The sequence below is a fragment of the Dermacentor andersoni genome, chromosome 6 (genome assembly GCF_023375885.2).
Source record: "Dermacentor andersoni chromosome 6, qqDerAnde1_hic_scaffold, whole genome shotgun sequence".
NCBI lineage: Eukaryota > Metazoa > Arthropoda > Arachnida > Ixodida > Ixodidae > Dermacentor > Dermacentor andersoni.
Genome location: NC_092819.1, coordinates 39,750,794 through 39,769,743, shown reverse-complemented (window position 1 = coordinate 39,769,743; position 18,950 = coordinate 39,750,794). Strand labels below are relative to the sequence as shown.

The window sequence follows — 18,950 nt, the reverse complement described above, 5'->3', positions numbered from 1 at the left end:
GTTTACATGAATGCGATGCGCTAGAAATGCGGTGCGGTGTGCCACAGTCGCGTTAATGTAAACGCGGCTCATGAGCGAAACCGCGCGCCCCGGAGCGAACAAGCAAGCTGCGAGGGCGAGCGACGAGGGTAAGCGCGAGCGGCGAGGAGACCGGGAGAAGCAGAGTCCGGGCGAGGAGGAATGTCGCTACCTCTATTCAGATGGCTTACGAGGCGCGCTACTCTTGCGCCATCTCGTAGCCATCGTCGCCGCAGAGCGGCACTACACTTTTATTCTCACCACTTTCGCCATACCCTCCTCCTCTACTTTCCACCTCATGCTTTCAGTGCAGCCTCATCGTCCGCTTTCTTCCTCTCGCTCTCTTCGCTTTTCATCCCCCGCTACGCTCCACGTTCACGCTTTCATCCTTCGCTTTCATCCAACGCAGGAACGGGCGCCTGACAGCTGCGCTCTAAAAGACATACCAAGGAAAACCACGCCACATCGCTTATTTTGTAGGTCAACATACGCCCGCGTACGCTGAAAACACAGCCTAAAGAGCTTAGCAGTGGAAGACATTTTGTTCGTACCAGCATTCATTTTGGACAACACCGCTCGCACAACTGAGCGCGGCACTTTGAAGCATTCAAATGCTTAGTGCAAGTGACACTGCAAAAATTCAATGCGCCTCACTGTGCATAATGGCGTCATAGCTAAGCGTGGTCGTACTGACCGGCTTTCTTTTTTTTTTTTTTGTTTACGGTGTTCCTTCTTTCTTCTTTAACTTGATGTCTGGTTTCTCCTAGATTTCTTTCTGCGGCTGTTCGACGCGGCGTCACTTTAATTCCGGCTGCAGAGTTCTACTTTAGTCTTTAGATTTGTCCTGTTACAGTGTTCTCCTTTGGTCTTTAGATTTGTCCTGTTGCTCTCCTTTCCTCTTTTCTTTTTCCTCCCCTCCTTCCTATCTTCTATTTCTGTGTTGCTGTCACCTCCCTTCAGAAGAGTAGGCAGGCGTTGTGCCTCTTCCGGTGGCAGTTGCCAGCCTGCTCCTCACTTTCCCTTTCCTGATACCTTTGTATATGTGTATATGTGTTCAAAACAAATAATAATAATTCTGCGGGAACACGAAAAAAAAAAAAAAAACGAATGCAGGAAAGCGTGGTGCATTCATTTCGCCTGCTATTTCGCTCGTTTCAGATTGGGTGTATCCGGGCTGTCGCTGCGTGGAACGGAGCTTTTATTGCGAAAATACGGGCCTCACTGAGCTGCCACCGACGGTGCCGCGAGATGCTATTGACCTGTGAGTACTTCCTTTGTAAACGCTGACGCACTAACTGCAGCAAAACTGCCCCAATGGGGGGGCCCGTTCAGTAAATACATAAAACATTAACGAATGAACGAATAAATCAATAAGTGATCAAATAGATAAGTCTATAAATACACATATATTGGCCTTTTGACAATAGTGCATCGCGATTCAGTCAGTGGTTGGAAAACTCGGAGCGTTATAAATGTCTGGTTTGAGGACTTCGTTTCTGAGGATTCAAAGAGCAAAATAAAATAAAAAAGTGGGCAAGCGACGACTTTGCTCTTCTGCTGTCTTTTGTCCGTGCCTATTTCTTTGCGTAATTTCACTGATGCATTGAAAAGGAGATGTTGGCCTACGAACATGGCGGCGGCTTCTCCTTGTAAGGAAGTGAATAGTGTGTTTTGACGTAGGTCATAGGCTATATCAACAGATAATCACCACGGTTACGTCGAAACGTATATGTGCTTATGTGTTGCGGTTCTATATGCATCCTTCGCTGAACAGACGTGATTTAAGGCGTACGCGCCATGCGATCACTAAACGCCGATATCAAGGCATGACGACGACCTCGGCGAGGGCTCTTAAGCTGTGCGTAGCGTGGAAACCATTCGACATCATTACACCAGAGGTCGTGCTTTCTTAGTGCTCCAGCGTTTGTCGTTCCTTTCTTTATTGCTGTCCTTTTCTTTCTGTCTTCATTATGTTTCTTAAGTTTTCCTTATTTACTTTTTCTGGTATCTTCACTTCCTTTTTCTTTCTTTTCTTTATTTCTATTTCGTAATTTTGATTTCTTTTTTTTCTTCTATTTTTAGGTTTCTTTCTCTTTCTTTCTTTCTTTCTTTCTTTCTTCTCTTTATGTACATATTTTTTCTTCTCTATGATTTTCTCTTCTTTCTCTCTTATTCGTTTTCAATCGCCTGGTACAGGGTTCCTCATATAAAGCCGATATACCCAAATAGGAAAAAAAACATATGTCGAATCTGGTTGACGTCAAGCAGGTCACATGACATATAGTGTGTCGGATTATGGCAAGGCCGCGGCAGCAGTGCATGAAACTATATGCCTGTATCGGTTTCGTAATCCCCCGTTCGCAGAAACGTGGGCCCTATTTCAATCGACAACAGCACGTCAGAAGGAGAAATAGAAATCGCCTTCGAACAATAATAATGTATCCCACCCTGGCCTAGCGCAATTTCTTTGGAATCTTCCCACACGCGAACCTAATTTTCAATACTCGCATGTGCGTGGGTTGCGGGGAAAAAGAAGAAGGGAGGGCGGAGGTGGGAGGGTGTGTAATACAGATGGTAGAGAAATGAGCTTAGTCCACAAGTCTCATTTCATTAGATAAATGACGATTTCTATTCGCGTATGAAGGAGTCTGAAACAGCCGACATTACGATTTCGGAATATTGGAGACATCAAAACACTACTACTCGGGTAGTTATAGCGCAAAGAATAAATAATTTCGCAAGCGACTCGTAGCAGCATAAATGTAAAAAGAAAAAGAAAACAGAGAAAAAAAAACAGCTTCATAATGTATTACTTTGGTTCCAGATAAAATACAGAATGGTGAAGGAATTTGTAACAATACCGGCACTCAATTAAAGGCCCCTCCACGGCACAACCTTCAGCCAACCAAGTTTCGAGGTCTCAGATGAAAGAATACGAAATTGTTATGATTAATCCTTGCTGTCTGCTTCAAAGCGCATGAGCTTTCAGCTTTCAGAACGTGCGACGTACCTCCCTCTCGTACGAGGCTCTTTATTGCTTACAATTTCGTCGCCTGAAGAACTATCAGGAACATGTGTAAAGAAAGTGGCATTGTAAGAATGAAAAGAAAGTTATTTTTAGTGATATTTCTGGCGCAAGAAGGAGGCAGAGGAATAGACAGGAGAAAACAGATTACTGCTCGTTTCTTCCGTCGTTGCGCTGGAAGTAGAATTTCGCTCTACTGAGTCTTGTCTAACATTATATGGGTTAAAGTCTTAAGAATTACGCTTAAAAGATAACTTTATTTCTTGACTTCCTTTCTGAATTGGTGGGAACGGGGAAATTGCTTTACTCGACCTTCACTCCACCAGATTTCATCAAGCTTGTTGCATATAAAAGGCAAAAATAAATCAGTTCAACTAACCCCCTCATAGTATAGTATACTACTCTATATATACAGACCATCGAATTCTTTTTATAATGTTGTTCGAAATCGAAATTAAAAATAAAGAAACTGAAGCATCAAGTCTACAACTCTGTGACTCAGCAATAAACGATGATATCACAATTCCGTGAACAGCACTTATCGAGGCACCTAAAGCGAACAAAATATGTTATGCAGATCTCTGAGATATATTCCCAATTTGTGAGCAGCAATTTTCTAAAACTGTCTAAACACTATAACAATTTTACGTAAGCTGCCAAAGTCATATTATCAAATTAGTCAGCTCCAAATTCTCTAACGGTTGTTATTTACAGAACTGCGACGCCTTCTTTGCTGCAAAGCAACAGAACTCTAGACTTTCTGACAACATTAATTTCTTTAAATCATGGCAGTTTTCCACACTTTTGTTGTTCAATTGTGCGTTTGCTTGTTGAAACTGGTAGGTCCAATAGAGAACCATTACGGGTGTGAAAAAACAGGTTATAACAGTTGACAACGATATCACGTGCATCCTTCATAGCTAACAAAAGGTTACATTGGTGATATTTTACAAGTCACATAGTTGACCTAACAGATCGTAAAAGAAAGGACAGTTGGCGCAAGAACTTCTCCGCATAGAAGAGTAATAAACTGAAATCAATGCATTACCCGAATAAACAAATGATTCTTATTGGTTGCGAAAATTATTAATAGAAGACGAACTAACCAAAGAATTTGGGTGCCTGTTCCATTCCCTGATTACTCTAGCGAAAAGAAAGCATATTTGAAACCGTCATTTCGTGATAGATGTGGTGCAATACGCATGCTGTGCCGATGTCTAAAGCGCTCATTTCGAAAAATCGCGAACATGTCCGAGCCGTTCGTTGTAACTTCATTACGAATAGCGACTGATGAGCAACTATTTTAATCGCTTGAAGATTGTCCTTAATTCCCAAGCAGGAAAGTCTGCCCGTCGGCATGGTTCGCTAACGGAATGACAGCGGCGATATTTACTGAAGATAAACTTGGCAGCTACTCGCTGAACTCCGCCTAATTTCTGGCGATTTGTTGATCATGCAAGCGTCCCAAACTAACTAGTTTATCGAACTTCATAATAGATCTTATTAGCGGCTTATATGCTGGGCGTTTTCTTTTAGGGGTTGCACTGCGTGCTCTCTGTTTGCGTTCTTGAATATAGTATCGACATGCGCGTTCCACTTAAGGTCATGAATAAAAACTAAACCTAAATATTTATGATGCATATTTAAATACCACTATTACTGTAATTAAAGTCATGAATTCTCTTTTTTGTTCTAAGTACACTCATAGAAACTGATTTTGATGAAGTGAGCGTCATTTGCAATTGGTAAAACTACTGCATAATTTTTTTCTTTTTTTTGCAAAATCAATCTGCAACTCCAACCGATCATCGAAAGATTCTATCCTACTATATACGAGGCAATCATCCGCAGATGATCGCAACAGAACAATAGTACAGATTTTTAGGTCATTGATTAATGTGAGGAATAGAAGAGGCCCCGGTATGCACTGTCCGCCCCCCCCCCCCCCCCCTCTCCAGATTCTACTGTCAAGAATTTAGATGTAGAATCTTTTATGTCAATGTATTCGGGGTACCGAATACATGAAGTAAACCATTTAGTTGTATTGTCATTTTTAAAGCTAGTATTAATTTTAGCGAGAGCTTTGCGTAGGAAACATGATAAAAACCGTGACGAACTAAAGAAAAATGAGGTTCATCTGTCGGCTATTACTGATTATCTCCGAAACGTTATGGTCTATTTGAACAACCTGTGGTAGAATAGATATCCCCTAGCAACGGCCATGTTGAGTTGATGAGAATAAATTATGTGCACTAAGGTAATTAGTGAGGTGCTTAACTAGTATGCCGTAGTAAACCGGAGCAGCTGCTCTTAGGACAGATTAGCCTATGAAAGTAATATCTGTTATGCTGCCATCTCTGCGAATCTGTATTATATTGGCCCGTTTACAACCTCTAGGGAAAGTACTTTGGCTAATGAAAGATTGAAAAACTATAGTTAGGTATTTAGCATCCGACTCGGCAGTACCGACGTTAAAGTTCGTTAAGCATGCAATCAGGACCAGCACTTTCCTCAGCGTTAATGCAAGGAAGCAGATTCAGGACGCCTTCTTCCTTAATTACGATCTCATTAGCCGAAGAACGGTTTTGTGAAACTGAGAAGTTCGGTACTTTTCCATCATCCCGAGTGAAGAGGTCAGAAAAACGCAATAATATCTTCACTGCGCTCCGGCACATGTCTTTAATCACGTGGATGATTCTTCTTATTCGTCGGTGGATTTATGTACCGCTAAAAGTTTGCTGGCGCTTCCGAGAGAAAAGTTTTCAGCGGGATGATAGACTCATCCCTTGATATCCTAGTGAGGCTATGAGGTTCCGTTCTCATTTGACGTAGGATACTTTTCATTTCAGGCCTCGAATTTTAGGAACACGCCTTCCTTTTTCTCTGGATTATTCGTTTCGCTTGCAGTATTTATTTATTTATTTATTTATTTATTTATTTATTTATAGTTCTTTTAAACACAGTACGTTATTTCTTTCATTTGTGAACAAAACCCATTATACGCGTAGCGTGTGTATAGTACTCTATCGATGAAGTAGCTACATATCAGGGTTAGGGCGACACCACGAATTCCAAAGAATAGCAATTCATGTAGTAGGATGGTATGTTTGACGGAGTCGAAATCTTTTCCGATATCTAGAAAAAGACTGACCATATGCAAGTTGTTCTCAAAATCACTGAGCATGTTTTCTTTGGTCTCAAGATGTGCCATTTGAGTCGACATATGTTCACCGAAGTGAAATTCTTCTTCTACAATAGCACGATTTTCATATAGGAATTTGGTTAATCGCCACTTGAAGAGTCGTTTCAGCACTACCATCTCCATGCTTCCATGATGTAGCTTCAGCATCAGGTATACTGGCATGTAGCTACGTTTCTGTAATCACGAGGATTTATTTATTTATTTATTTATTTATTTATTTATTTATTTATTTATTTATTTATTTATTTATTTCAATACCTTCAATGCCCGAAGGCGTTACAGAAGGCACTGGAGGAAAAAAACAAGAAAAAGTACATGTCATTAGCAGTTAGTGCAACAAAAAGGGGTGTCAACTTTGTGGTGGGGGTTAATACGACATGAAAGATAAGTTGGCTCACAGAGTTCATTTTTCGTGCACGCATTATAAAAAAAAAATGAAAGAGAGAGCGGTAAGCTGCAATGTTTCATCGATGATACACTTGAAAAGCAGGAATAGTCCGACAAAATGAAACGCGCACTGTGGTTTTGTACAGAGTACCGATTCTAGTAGATTAATAAGAAATCCTTGACTATCATCCAACCAAGCACATGTACATTCAAGCTTAGATCTTACAGGTGTTTCATACAATTTTATTTTAAGAGGCGACCGTGCCCTTGAAGCATTGCGACGTAAATAACCTGACATGAGATTAACATTAATAACAATTTAGTTTATATTATTTTGCCAAGAAGTGTTAGCTGGTATTTGAGCGCCTAGATACACATACGGGGTTGCTTTGTCTAACAAAGAGCGATCAATGTTATAAAGAAGACGGTTAGAGGTGGCCGATTTTTGGGAGATTTTCATTCCTTAACACTTTTCAGCATTCAGACGCGTTTGCCATGCGTTGCACCATTTAGTGATAGCGTTAACGTCAGACTGAGGTGCTGTAAAGTGGGCATCAGAAGACATTACGCGATAAATTGCGCCCATTGAGGCCATTGAACTGCCATTGATGCCATTCAAGAAGCGAGAAAAAACTGGAGCTGGGCTGGCCATGTAATGCGTAGGGCAGATAACCGGTGGACCATGAGGCTTACAAAATGGCTGCCAAAGGAAGGAAAGTGCAGTCGATGACCTAAGAAAATTAGGTGGTGTTTTAAATTGAAGAAATGTGCAGGCAGAAGTTGGAATAAACTTGCGCAAGACAGGGGTAATTGAATATATCGCTGATAAAGGACTTCGTCGTGAAGTGAACATAAAAATAGGCTGCTACTGATGCTGCTGCTGCTTCTGCTGCTGCTGCTGCTGCTTATGATGATGACGTGAACAAGTGAGTAACAAGGTAAAAAAGAGAAGGAAGAGAGATAACGCTAGCTGCACTGATATAGCAAGCTGTGTATCACAAATTAATACGGGAGACGTCGGCGAACGAACGATAGTGTGTAAAAAATAATAGACAAATACAAGAAAGGGAAAGCTCCACGAAATGTCCGCCGCTGAAGCACGTACCAGCGTGCTGAATACGGTCACAATCGTTGATTCTTACCCAGAACGATTTGTGAAATGAACGCGAACCTGTCTACGTATGTAAATCACACGTTCGCTGTTAGAATCTTCAATCACTGATAGTAAGGAGTATAGTTCAGTGTGCTTCGAATATCTTTACCTCTGCCTACTCCGAAGAACCCTATTTCAGCCGTCAATGCTTCCATTAGCGTAATATATTTGAAAGGATAAGGCGGGAGCGAAAAAGAACGCTAGATTCGATGAATTGTTTAGGCGCACGGACGTAATGTGCCAGATTTCTCAATTTTCATTTTGTGCAAAGTGCTCGAAGTTGTTTTTTCTTTTTAGTATTTGGTCTTCGTATTAGTGACATCCCCGCGTCGACATCTCAAATTGTGCATCCACATAAAGCCGGGTTCGCATTTTGACATAGCTTGTAGATGGTTTAGCGTATAAACAAACATTTTCATGACACTGAAACTGAGATCTGAGCGGTGCATAATCATTGCACGAGATCACACGTTGAATAGGTCGAAGATAGAGCAAATTTCATGCATCGCATTTAGTTTTATAGCACTTAACTGCATCACGAAAACTTTGCTTCACGTAAATTACATTTCCGCTGAATCTGCATAATGTTCTTTTAATCTCTTGCAGGGATTTATCCGGAAACGTCTTCACAACGCTGCATACGAACGACTTCCCCGCAATGCCGTACCTTGAGACACTGTAAGTGTTGCGCAAATTCACGCAGTTTGACATACCTATATACCTCTGAATCGCGATGGTATTGAACTGCAGCTTCGTAGTCGACAGATCGGTTGAACACTGTTATACAAGGCTCGAATTTCGACTCCTTAATCAGTCTCTACAGAAATATGAAGATAAACGTTATCAACGACGACAGTCAAGACGTAGCCTTGCGAAACAGCGAAGCTTATTTAATTATTTCAAAATATCCGCGTTGCCATCTGTGACTTTTAATGCAATTTCTGTTGGACCACACACGTCAGCGAATTCACCGCAATTTCCTTGTTTTCTTCCCTCCTCTCTCTCTCCCTGTTATCTTTGTTCCCCTTTGCCATTCCCCGCCCGCACAGCAGTCAATGCAGGCGCGCTTTAGCCCACGGTATTTGAACGCTGTCAAGTCTAAATATTTTAAGGCAGTTTTCCTAGTCTCTAAAGCCGCTCGAGTTCGCTCTTCTCCTCGGGCGGCCATTTTTTTCAAGAAATTATGCCTTCCAACCAGCAAAAATCGACTGTCGCGGACAACATCAGTCCCTTTCCACATAAGTATGAGGCTCGGAGCAGGAGCTATGGCGCATGAAAGTAACCGGTGGCTTGACGAACCAACCGACTGAGCTACCTTCCCGGGCAACATTTAAGGGTCACGAGTTCAAATCACATGTTATTTTCCTTTTTTCCCCCTTTTTTTTTCTTTCTTTCTAATGTCTTTTCCTTCATTTTATCACTGTACGGAAGCCCTCCTAAAAAAAATTATATATCCTCAAATTTGTGTGGCCACACATGCGCAGGTCATAAATACCAGGTTCTCTAGCCGAGTGCCATCTATGCGGTATAACCGAGCTCAGATTGGTCCACCTTGACTGATCAAATAGGGCACCACTGTAGATTAAATGAGGCGTACAACTCCTGCGGGACCCGCCGTGGTTGCTCAGTGGTTGTGGTGTTAGACTGCTGAGCACGAGGTCGCGGGATCGGACCCCGACCACGGCGGCCGCATTTCGATGGGGGCGAAATGCGAAAACACCCGTGTACTTAGAGTTAGGTGCACGTTAAAGAACCCCAGGTGGTCGAAATTTTCGGAGTCCTCCACTACGGCGTGCATAATCAGAAAGTGGTTTTGTCACGTAAAACCCCATAAATTAATTTTTAATTTAACTCCTGCGGGGACGGTAGAGTATCCGTCTCCAGTGCAAGAGGACCGTGATTCAAATCCCGGTGCCGCGCAATTCTCCACCGGAAAATACAAAAAAAAAGAACCGTGTGTTGAGAAAATTGCACAAACAGGCCTGGAGTGCGGCCTGATCCCGGTGACCAGAACCGGTAACGCACTCTCTCACCAGAGCAGGATTGGCCACCCTGGTGCAGTACTTGGCCACAACCTCCTATATGAATACAACAATCAAACCCCGGCCCTCAGTCACCAGCAGCCGCGAAGCAACTGACCACGGCGGCGGTCAGATCTGTGACGCTGCAGAGGGTGCTAAGAATACCTGGCTCCGGACAGGCCGCCATTGGAATCTGAACCTGGCAACGTTTAACGTTAGAACGCTATCTAGTGAGGCGAGTCTAGCAGTGTTATTGGAGGAATTAGAGGGTAGTAAATGGGATATAATAGGGCTCAGTGAGGTTAGGAGGACAAAAGAAGCATATACAATGCTAAAAAGCGGGCATGTACTGTGTTACCGGGGCTTAGCGGAGAGACGAGAACTAGGAGTCGGATTCCTGATTAATAAGGAAATAGCTGGTAACATACAGGAATTCTATAGCATTAACGAGAGGGTGGCAGGTCTTGTTGTGAAACTTAATAAGAGGTACAAATTGAAGGTGGTACAAGTCTATGCCCCTACATGCAGTCATGATGACCAGGAAGTCGAAAGCTTTTATGAAGACGTAGAATCGGCGATGGGTAAAGTCAAAACAAAATACACTATACTGATGGGCGACTTCAATGCCAGGGTAGGCAAGAAGCAGGCTGGAGACAAGTCAGTGGGGGAATATGGCATAGGCTCTAGGAATAGCAGAGGAGAATTATTAGTAGAGTTTGCAGAACAGAATAATATGCGGATAATGAATACCTTTTTCCGCAAGCGGGTTAGTCGAAAGTGGACGTGGAGGAGCCCGAATGGTGAGACTAGAAATGAGATCGACTTCATACTCTGCGCGAACCCTGGCATCATTCAAGATATAGACGTGCTCGGCAAGGTACGCTGCAGTGACCACAGGATGGTAAGAACTCGAATTAGCCTAGACTTGAGGAGGGAACGAAAGAAACTGGTACACAAGAAGCCAATCAATGAGTTAGCGGTAAGAGGGAAACTAGAGGAATTCCGGATCAAGCTACAGAACAGGTATTCGGCTTTAACTCAGGAAGAGGACCTTAGTGTTGAAGCAATGAACGACAATCTCATGGGCATCATTAAGGAGTGCGCAATAGAAGTCGGTGGTAACGCCGTTAGACAGGAAACCAGTAAGCTATCGCAGGAGACGAAAGATCTGATCAAGAAACGCCAATGTATGAAAGCCTCTAATCCTACAGCTAGAATAGAACTGGCAGAACTTTCTAAGTTAATCAACAAGCGTAAGACAGCGGACATCAGGAACTATAATATGGATAGAATTGAACAGGCTCTCAGGAACGGAGGAAGCCTAAAAACAGTGAAGAAGAAACTAGGAATAGGCAAGAATCAGATGTGTGCGTTAAGAGACAAAGCCGGCAATATCGTTACTAATATGGATGAGATGGTTCAAGTGGCTGAGGAGTTCTATAGAGATTTATACAGTACCAGTGGCACCCACGACGATAGTGGAAGAGAGAATAGCCTAGAGGAATTCGAAATCCCACAGGTAACGCCAGAAGAAGTAAAGAAAGCCTTAGGAGCTATGCAAAGGGGGAAGGCAGCTGGGGAGGATCAGGTAACAGCAGATTTGTTGAAGGATGGTGGTCAGATTGTTCTAGAGAAACTGGCCACCCTGTATACGCAATGCCTCATAACCTCGAGCGTACCGGAATCTTGGAAGAACGCTAACATAATCCTAATCCATAAGAAAGGGGACGCCAAAGACTTGAAAAATTATAGACCGATCAGCTTACTGTCCGTTGCCTACAAAGTATTTACTAAGGTAATCGCAAATAGAATCAGGAGCACCTTAGACTTCTGTCAACCAAAGGACCAGGCAGGATTCCGTAAAGGCTACTCAACAATAGACCATATTCACACTATCAATCAAGTGATAGAGAAATGTGCAGAATATAACCAACCCTTATATATAGCTTTCATTGATTACGAGAAAGCGTTTGATTCAGTCGAAACCTCAGCAGTCATGGAGGCATTACGGAATCAGGGTGTAGATGAGCCATATGTAAAAATACTGGAAGATATCTATAGCGGCTCCACAGCCACAGTAGTCCTCCACAAAGAAAGCAACAAAATCCCTATAAAGAAAGGCGTCAGACAGGGAGATACGATATCTCCAATGCTATTCACAGCACTTTTACAGGAGGTATTCAGAGGCCTTGAGTGGGAAGAATTGGGGATAAAAGTTGATGGAGAATACCTTAGCAACTTGCGATTCGCTGATGATATTGCGTTGCTTAGTAACTCAGGAGACCAATTGCAATGCATGCTCACTGACCTGGAGAGGCAAAGCAGAAGGGTGGGTCTGAAAATTAATCTGCAGAAAACTAAAGTATTGTTTAACAGTCTCGGAAGAGAACAGCAGTTTACGATAGGTAGCGAAGCACTGGAAGTGGTAAGGGAATACATCTACTTAGGGCAGGTAGTGACCACGGATCCGGGTCATGAGACTGAAATAACCAGAAGAATAAGAATGAGTTGGGGTGCGTTTGGCAGGCATTCTCAAATCATGAACAGCAGGTTGCCACTATCCCTCAAAAGGAAAGTGTACAACAGCTGTGTATTACCAGTACTCACATATGGGGCAGAAACCTGGAGGCTTACGAAAAGGGTTCTGCTGAAATTGAGGACGACGCAACGAGCTATGGAAAGAAGAATGATGGGTGTAACGTTAAGGGATAAGAAAAGAGCAGATTGGGTGAGGCAACAAACGCGGGTAAACGACATCTTAGTTGAAATCAAGAAAAAGAAATGGGCATGGGCCGGACATGTGATGAGGAGAGAAGATAACCGATGGTCACTAAGAGTTACGGACTGGATTCCAAGGGAAGGGAAGCGTAGCAGGGGGCGGCAGAAAGTTAGGTGGGCGGATGACATTAAGACGTTTGCAGGGACAACATGGCCACAATTAGTACATGACCGGGGTAGTTGGAGAAATATGGGAGATGCCTTTGCCCTGCAGTGGGCGTAACTAGGCTGATGATGATGATGATGCCATTCCCCCGGTGTAGGGTAGCCAACCGGACGTTATTCTGGTTAACCTCCCTGTCTGTCTCTTTCCCTCCCTCCTCCTCCGCGTTGCCAAATCGGTTCTTCTTTTACCACGAAGAAGGACATTAACCGAAATCTGAATATAATGGCAACGTATAGAAGAAAAAAAATAAACAGAATCTGCACCTCCTACGCGCTACTATAAGCTGAAGCATGATCAACATAAAAAGCAACCTAAGAAACTCCAAAGTGTTCAGGCAAAAGTGGATGGAGCTCGTGCTCAAGTTTCAGAGATAACTTAGCATGGTAAAGATCGGGCAATGACCGCCTTCGTCCATAATTTTTTGTTTACACCGCTTCCTGCCAAACAACGTTATCTTGAAGCTTGAATTTCTGGTGCAAGTCTTGGAGTCTTTCGTGCGGATTACGCGCGAAAAGCCCAGAGAAAGCAAATTACCTGAAGTTTATATATATATTTATATATATGCCAGAGAAGGACTTGCCAAGCGGTCGGAAATGACCTGGATACCGAACCTTGCTTTTACCGCATTTCTCTCATGCACCACCCACTCGTACAATCTTTCCGGGCAACGCCACGTGCCGCATATGTAGCACTGTTTTTAGGCTCACCTCGCCTTCTTTCTATGCGCGGAGGTACATGCCATTACTGCAACATCTCGTCCGTTCACACGAGAGCACTCAGAGTGCTCCCGGCCTCTCGCGTTTCTGTGCCCCAGCGTCAGCCCGGACCTTATTTGGCCATCGTAGCAGACGCATTCGCGACTTCCGTCCGGAGTCCGGCTTCCTCAATGTCGGCCTCACAACATTCTCTTTGGGACCGCGAGGAATTAAATTAGCCGTTGACGGCATTTCGATGCATTTTTTTTCTTTTTTCCTTTGCGCCACGCATCTTGATGTGGACATAAGGCCCACTGTGACGTGCAAAAAAAATTATTCCGCAGAAGTTTCTGTTTACGCGAATACTATAGCTTGCGGAAATAGAAGACATGCTTGGCGCAAATGGCTGCTTTAAATGCGCCGATGGCAACATAGCATTTTTTGCGTAGGAACAGCTTTCTGTCGGCTTTATGGGTGCTGAGACATTCATTCACGGTCCATATTTGGAGGGGGTAGCACACGATCACAGGAAATAAAGCAGCGAAAGAAAAAAACTACATTAGTGCTAGCACACGCAGAAATATGTCAATGCCCGGAAAATCCTTGTTAGCATGCTCGACCTCCTTAATAATTTTGCTGACTGCGACCATATGCGCGTGCACTGTCAACACGTCTGCGCACCGAAAATGGGCAGCAGAGCAAAGAAATAATGCTGTCCGGGGTACTTAACAGGGACTATATTTTACGGCAGCATGTGTCTCGCGAAATGTGCCAACTCTAGCACGCGAAAATAAGATCGTTATACCAACAGGACTACTGCTGGAGATAATTATTTGGAGGGCCGCGTTTAACGTTAAAAATCTTGCAAGAGAAGTTTTAACGACAGCGTAGCTTTGATTCAAGAGTCATCATATTATAAAGCGCGAGACCTGGCGGCGACACTACATTCTGATTCCCGGGTTAGCTGTCACTGAGGTCAGAAATTGTTGGCATTACTGACCAATAACAGTGATATACTGATTATTAAAAATTACTACGTTTCTACCAATAAGGTCACAATATTAAATAAAATACTCGTACATTGTCGTGCTATCTTTCAAGAAAACGACTGTGTTTCATGAAAGCAGGGGAAATGTATGGCGTCATGCAATGACGTCATAGCCACTGCATGCAATTAAGGCTATATGGTTCCTTCATTGGATATATTCAGTGTAATGAAACATTATTTTCTTGTGAAAAAGCACCAAAAATGCTTGAAAATAATATTTATAAGTTTAGTTTGCAGCATATTGTTTGAAGTTATAGTCTTTTTTAGCGCTGTTCTCAGATAGATGGACGCCACATTGAGCAACAGCAGTTACTCATAACTGCATTCTCTGCACTCATCTCAGGTCCCTGTCCTCATCGAAAGTCGAAGAGCTCTCTGAAAAAGTGTTTGAGAATCTTCCAAGCTTGAAAGAAGTGTAAGTACACAGTCCGACATTCAGAAAACAAACACGCGCTTCTTTTCGAAGCGCTGTTCCTGTCGATAACGAGCAAAAAACTAAAGTAATGCTTCTTGGTGACGAGGCACCATGCCTCGCATGAGGAAGCGGAAGTTTTGTTGTTCGGGAGAACTCTGTCATGCAGTCATTCGCTACGACAAAGAAGCCTGCTCACAAGCACCCAAATACCACGATAGTTTACCGAATAGCCCGTTTGTTGATTGCATGTTAATAAAAACAACGAAAAAGGAAGCATATATCTCACTTGTTTTGTGAAAATTGTAAACTGAAAGTTCGGCTCTTTTATTATGCATTAAAACAGGCTTGAGATGTTGCTTACTGAGAGACGAAATAAATGTTTTCTTGTACCAGATACCTCATGGGAAACGACATCGTTTGGCTTCGTGACTACACTTTCGAAGGAAGCAAGGAGCTGGAAAATCTGTAAGTATACTCGAGGCCCATAAAATTATTTTTCTATATCTTTCAAGTTAGGGGTAAAGCTGTAGGACGAACTAATATCGGTAAGGTGTGCAGAAATAAAAATAGCAGTAAGTTATAACATAAAACAGCGTAAACAGCGTTTGAGCTACATACTCAAAGGAAGCCGAAAGCTGAAATTAAATTAACGTTGCACAGAAATTGATGATATCTTCAGGGCCCCCAAGAAGCACCGAACATATAGTGTTCAGTTGCAGAAAGCCACTTGTTCAAGTTATGTAAATTACATTCGCCCTATTGATCCTTGGCAGGTTAACGTTGCAGGGTACTCAAAACTAAACGCATCGATTTTGGCAACCTTTACCGGAGTTTCGGTGCCGATTTTACACGCAACAGGCAAGCCTCAATTTGCGACCGCAGCCTTCTATTCACCTCTCGCCCTTTTAATTAGGGCTTCGTATTGTTGACAGACGCGATCATTTAGTCAACTCTGCAAGAATTTGTGAACTGTGCGCATACAATTTTAACAATACAGTTGCACGTGGTTTCCCGCGCGTTAGTAAAGAGATTTATGCTTGGCTTTAAAGGAGTTGTTGCAGTCTGTGTTATTATTTATTTATTTCAGTGTATTATCACACAACGCTATACGAGACATATCGACAGAAGCATTTAGTGGGCTTGACAACCTGAGCGTTCTGTGAGTACTTTTTTTTCAATTTTTTTTTATATCAGCGAACTCAGTGTATTGCCAGATCACTGTATATTTTGTCGAGTATTTTGGCAAAGTGTCCTCGAGGAAAAACAGGTACAAATGTAATAAGTTCGAACTCTGAAAGAAAGCACAAAATATATGAAAATGAAGCTTGAACAGCTTTTCGGAGCGGAATAAACAAAATGCTTTAGCTACGCTACGCATTATGTCTTCCCAGAAAAAAAAAAGAAAATTTTGAACGGCAATATATTCCTCAGCCGGCATCAGTACATCTGGAGCGTTGGCTTTACGCGTTATGTTCTCCTAACAGGCATTAATAACTGTTTCAGATTCACCTTTATATAGTCGCTAGAGGTTCATGTTTTCACGTTTATGTAATAGTGTCGGGACGCAACCCTGATTACAGCATCGCATTTTATATACCTATTACCGGTTAGCTTTTACGTCTGCTTTTTGTGAAAAACATTATAGACCTTTGCTTTCTACGTGGAAGAAGTAAGTGTTTTTTTTTTCTGGTAAAATAAATAGAAAATATGATAGAAGTATCTAACTTTCTTTCAATAACTCAACAGTGATCTCAGAAGTTGTGCCCTGAGAAGGATCCACCCCAAGCTTTTCCGGCACCTCGAAAGCCTCACAAGCCTGTGAGTGTCATCTTCCTAAAGCAAAGTGGTGATTTGGGAGAGTTGGTTATGCATTGCGACCTGTTTTTTTTTTTCACTAAAATAGGCCGTCAAATAAAAGGAGGGGACTGAGGGAATGTATCCTGTACTTTTCTTTCTTGGTCCGCGCCTTCCAGTTCGAAAAATCAGTTCTCCGTTAAGACATAGCCACCATTACAATGTTTTCTGCTGTCTATGCTGCTTTATTAATGTCATGGTTGATGGTGAGAGTACCTTTCTTGTGCAGCTCTATATATGCGTGCGTGTGTGTGTGCTTGCGGCTCTCTCTCTCTCTCTCTCTCTCTCTCTATATATATATATATATATATATATATATATATATATATGTGTGTGTGTGTGTGTGTGTGTGTGTGTGTGTGTGTGTACGTCAGAACTACTAAGGCCTCTTCTGATGCGTTCGCAATCGCTCTGTTCTTATTCAAGATTAACTATTGAGGATTAGCATCCAGAAGCTGTTGGTCGGTTATAAAGGATGACGTAAATGGAGGAATCTGTACTCTATTTTTAAGACCTGGAATTCTTCAACGTGCACTCGGAGAACGGTTGACGATCTTGTTTACACTCCGCCTCCATTAAAGTGCGGCCGCAGTGGAGTATTGATAGAAAACGCGATGGTCTCTGAGCCTCTACTAAGGTCATGGTATCGTTCTAGCAGACTGGAATAATCCAACAATTGCTAATACAGCATGGTTCACATCGCATTTAGTCCTTAATTTCTAGTATTTACCAGCGAGACCCTGGAATGTTTTGAATACCGAAGAATCAGTCAATTTCTTTATTTTTTCAGGTGGCTTGACGAAAATTCTATCGAACATTTGCCTCCGGGAACTTTCGCAGTGTTGAAGAACCTCGAAATACTGTAAGTCATGGAGAGAAAAAAATAAAAAAGGAGATTCCGCTGAATTTTGCGAAGCCTGCTCCCACTGTTAACAAAGGAATATTTGCTTTCAGGTCGCTAACAAAGAACAAGTTGTCTCGGCTTTCATCCTCGTACTTCAGTGGCCTCTCGATGCTCCTCACCTTGTGAGTGAACATTTCTTTGATTGCTACTAATTCTGAAGGTCCCTAGAACTCGCCCCCCTCCCCTCCCCCACCCGGAAAAAAGAAACGAAGAGACAAAATAATTAAACAGAAGTGAAAGAAAAATAGAAACAAAGGCGGCATAACTAAAAAAAATCAGCGGGAACCACCGAGGATGATTATCAATGAACGAACTAACGCGTTCGTTTCTACAAGTCTGACCACCAACCACCGACCAACGACGAAAACGGCCGTTTTCAGTGCTCGAATGGAAGAGAATCCCAACAAGAGCGAGTTTCACGAGCGAGTGGAGGCGGGAAGTGACAAACAGTTACCAAACAAGGGCTGGAGACGAGGTTTCACCAGGGAAGCTCGTCTCCCTCTGCGCAAGAGCTGCCGGCAAGGAGAGCAGTTGCTGTCATGACGAAGACTATTTCCCTCCTCGTGGAAATGTCTTCTGTAACCCATTTTTCAATCGCTGCTGATTACACAAGAGAAAGGAGGCACGCACATTCATATTGTTAGGTGGAAGCAATATTGCGCCATGTGGTGTGCTGTCATTACTGTCACAGAAAGTTTGTGATTAACTCCTAGGGTCTGCCTTGGATGAAAACGATGTAGAGATAATTCTGTGGCTTTCTATCCAGCTATATCGCGTTCCGTTTATGATTGATTGATTGAATTTAAAGCCTAGAAGCAAAACTGGAGATATTAGAATTGGCGTAATGGAGGGCTGCCGAATAATTTCGCCCACTTAGGGTCCTTTAAGGTGCAGCTAAATCCAAACACAAGGGAGTTTCCGCATTCAGCCCCAATGGAAATGTGGCCGCCGCGATAGGGAATTGAACCCGCGACCTCAGCAGCATAATGCCGAAGACACGCAGGCAACGCGGCCGCTGCTCCCTTCAAGTGTCGACTGAACGTGACAGAAAGGGACGTTAAGCGAGACTCGTGTGCATTGAGACTTCCCACGAGACCCAGGTCACGTTCTGGCGCCGGGCCGCGCTATTTTGTTGAGTACGGCACAGAGCCTTGCGGGACACATGCGAGCAAGGAAGCCTCTGAGCAAACGTGGCCGCACCTTTCTGGTTTCCCCGCGTTCGCAACGGCTCGATGGTCGCAGCGTTACTGTTTTTTTGTTGTTGTTGTTGTTTTTAGTACTAGG

At 43.0% G+C, this 18,950-nt stretch overlaps 1 protein-coding gene across 2 annotated transcripts in view; it reads left to right on the top strand.

Moving 5' to 3' along the window:
• Positions 1-18,950, top strand: part of LOC126522089 (follicle-stimulating hormone receptor-like) — a 90,810-nt gene that overhangs the window by 56,483 nt on the left and 15,377 nt on the right. For both annotated transcript variants that reach the window (XM_055066182.2, XM_055066183.2), the window contains exons 5-12: positions 1,177-1,279; positions 8,392-8,463; positions 14,837-14,908; positions 15,302-15,373; positions 15,996-16,067; positions 16,655-16,726; positions 17,553-17,624; positions 17,717-17,788. In XM_055066182.2, coding sequence (XP_054922157.1) covers positions 1,177-1,279; positions 8,392-8,463; positions 14,837-14,908; positions 15,302-15,373; positions 15,996-16,067; positions 16,655-16,726; positions 17,553-17,624; positions 17,717-17,788 — 607 coding nt within the window. The remainder of the gene's footprint in view (positions 1-1,176; positions 1,280-8,391; positions 8,464-14,836; positions 14,909-15,301; positions 15,374-15,995; positions 16,068-16,654; positions 16,727-17,552; positions 17,625-17,716; positions 17,789-18,950) is intronic.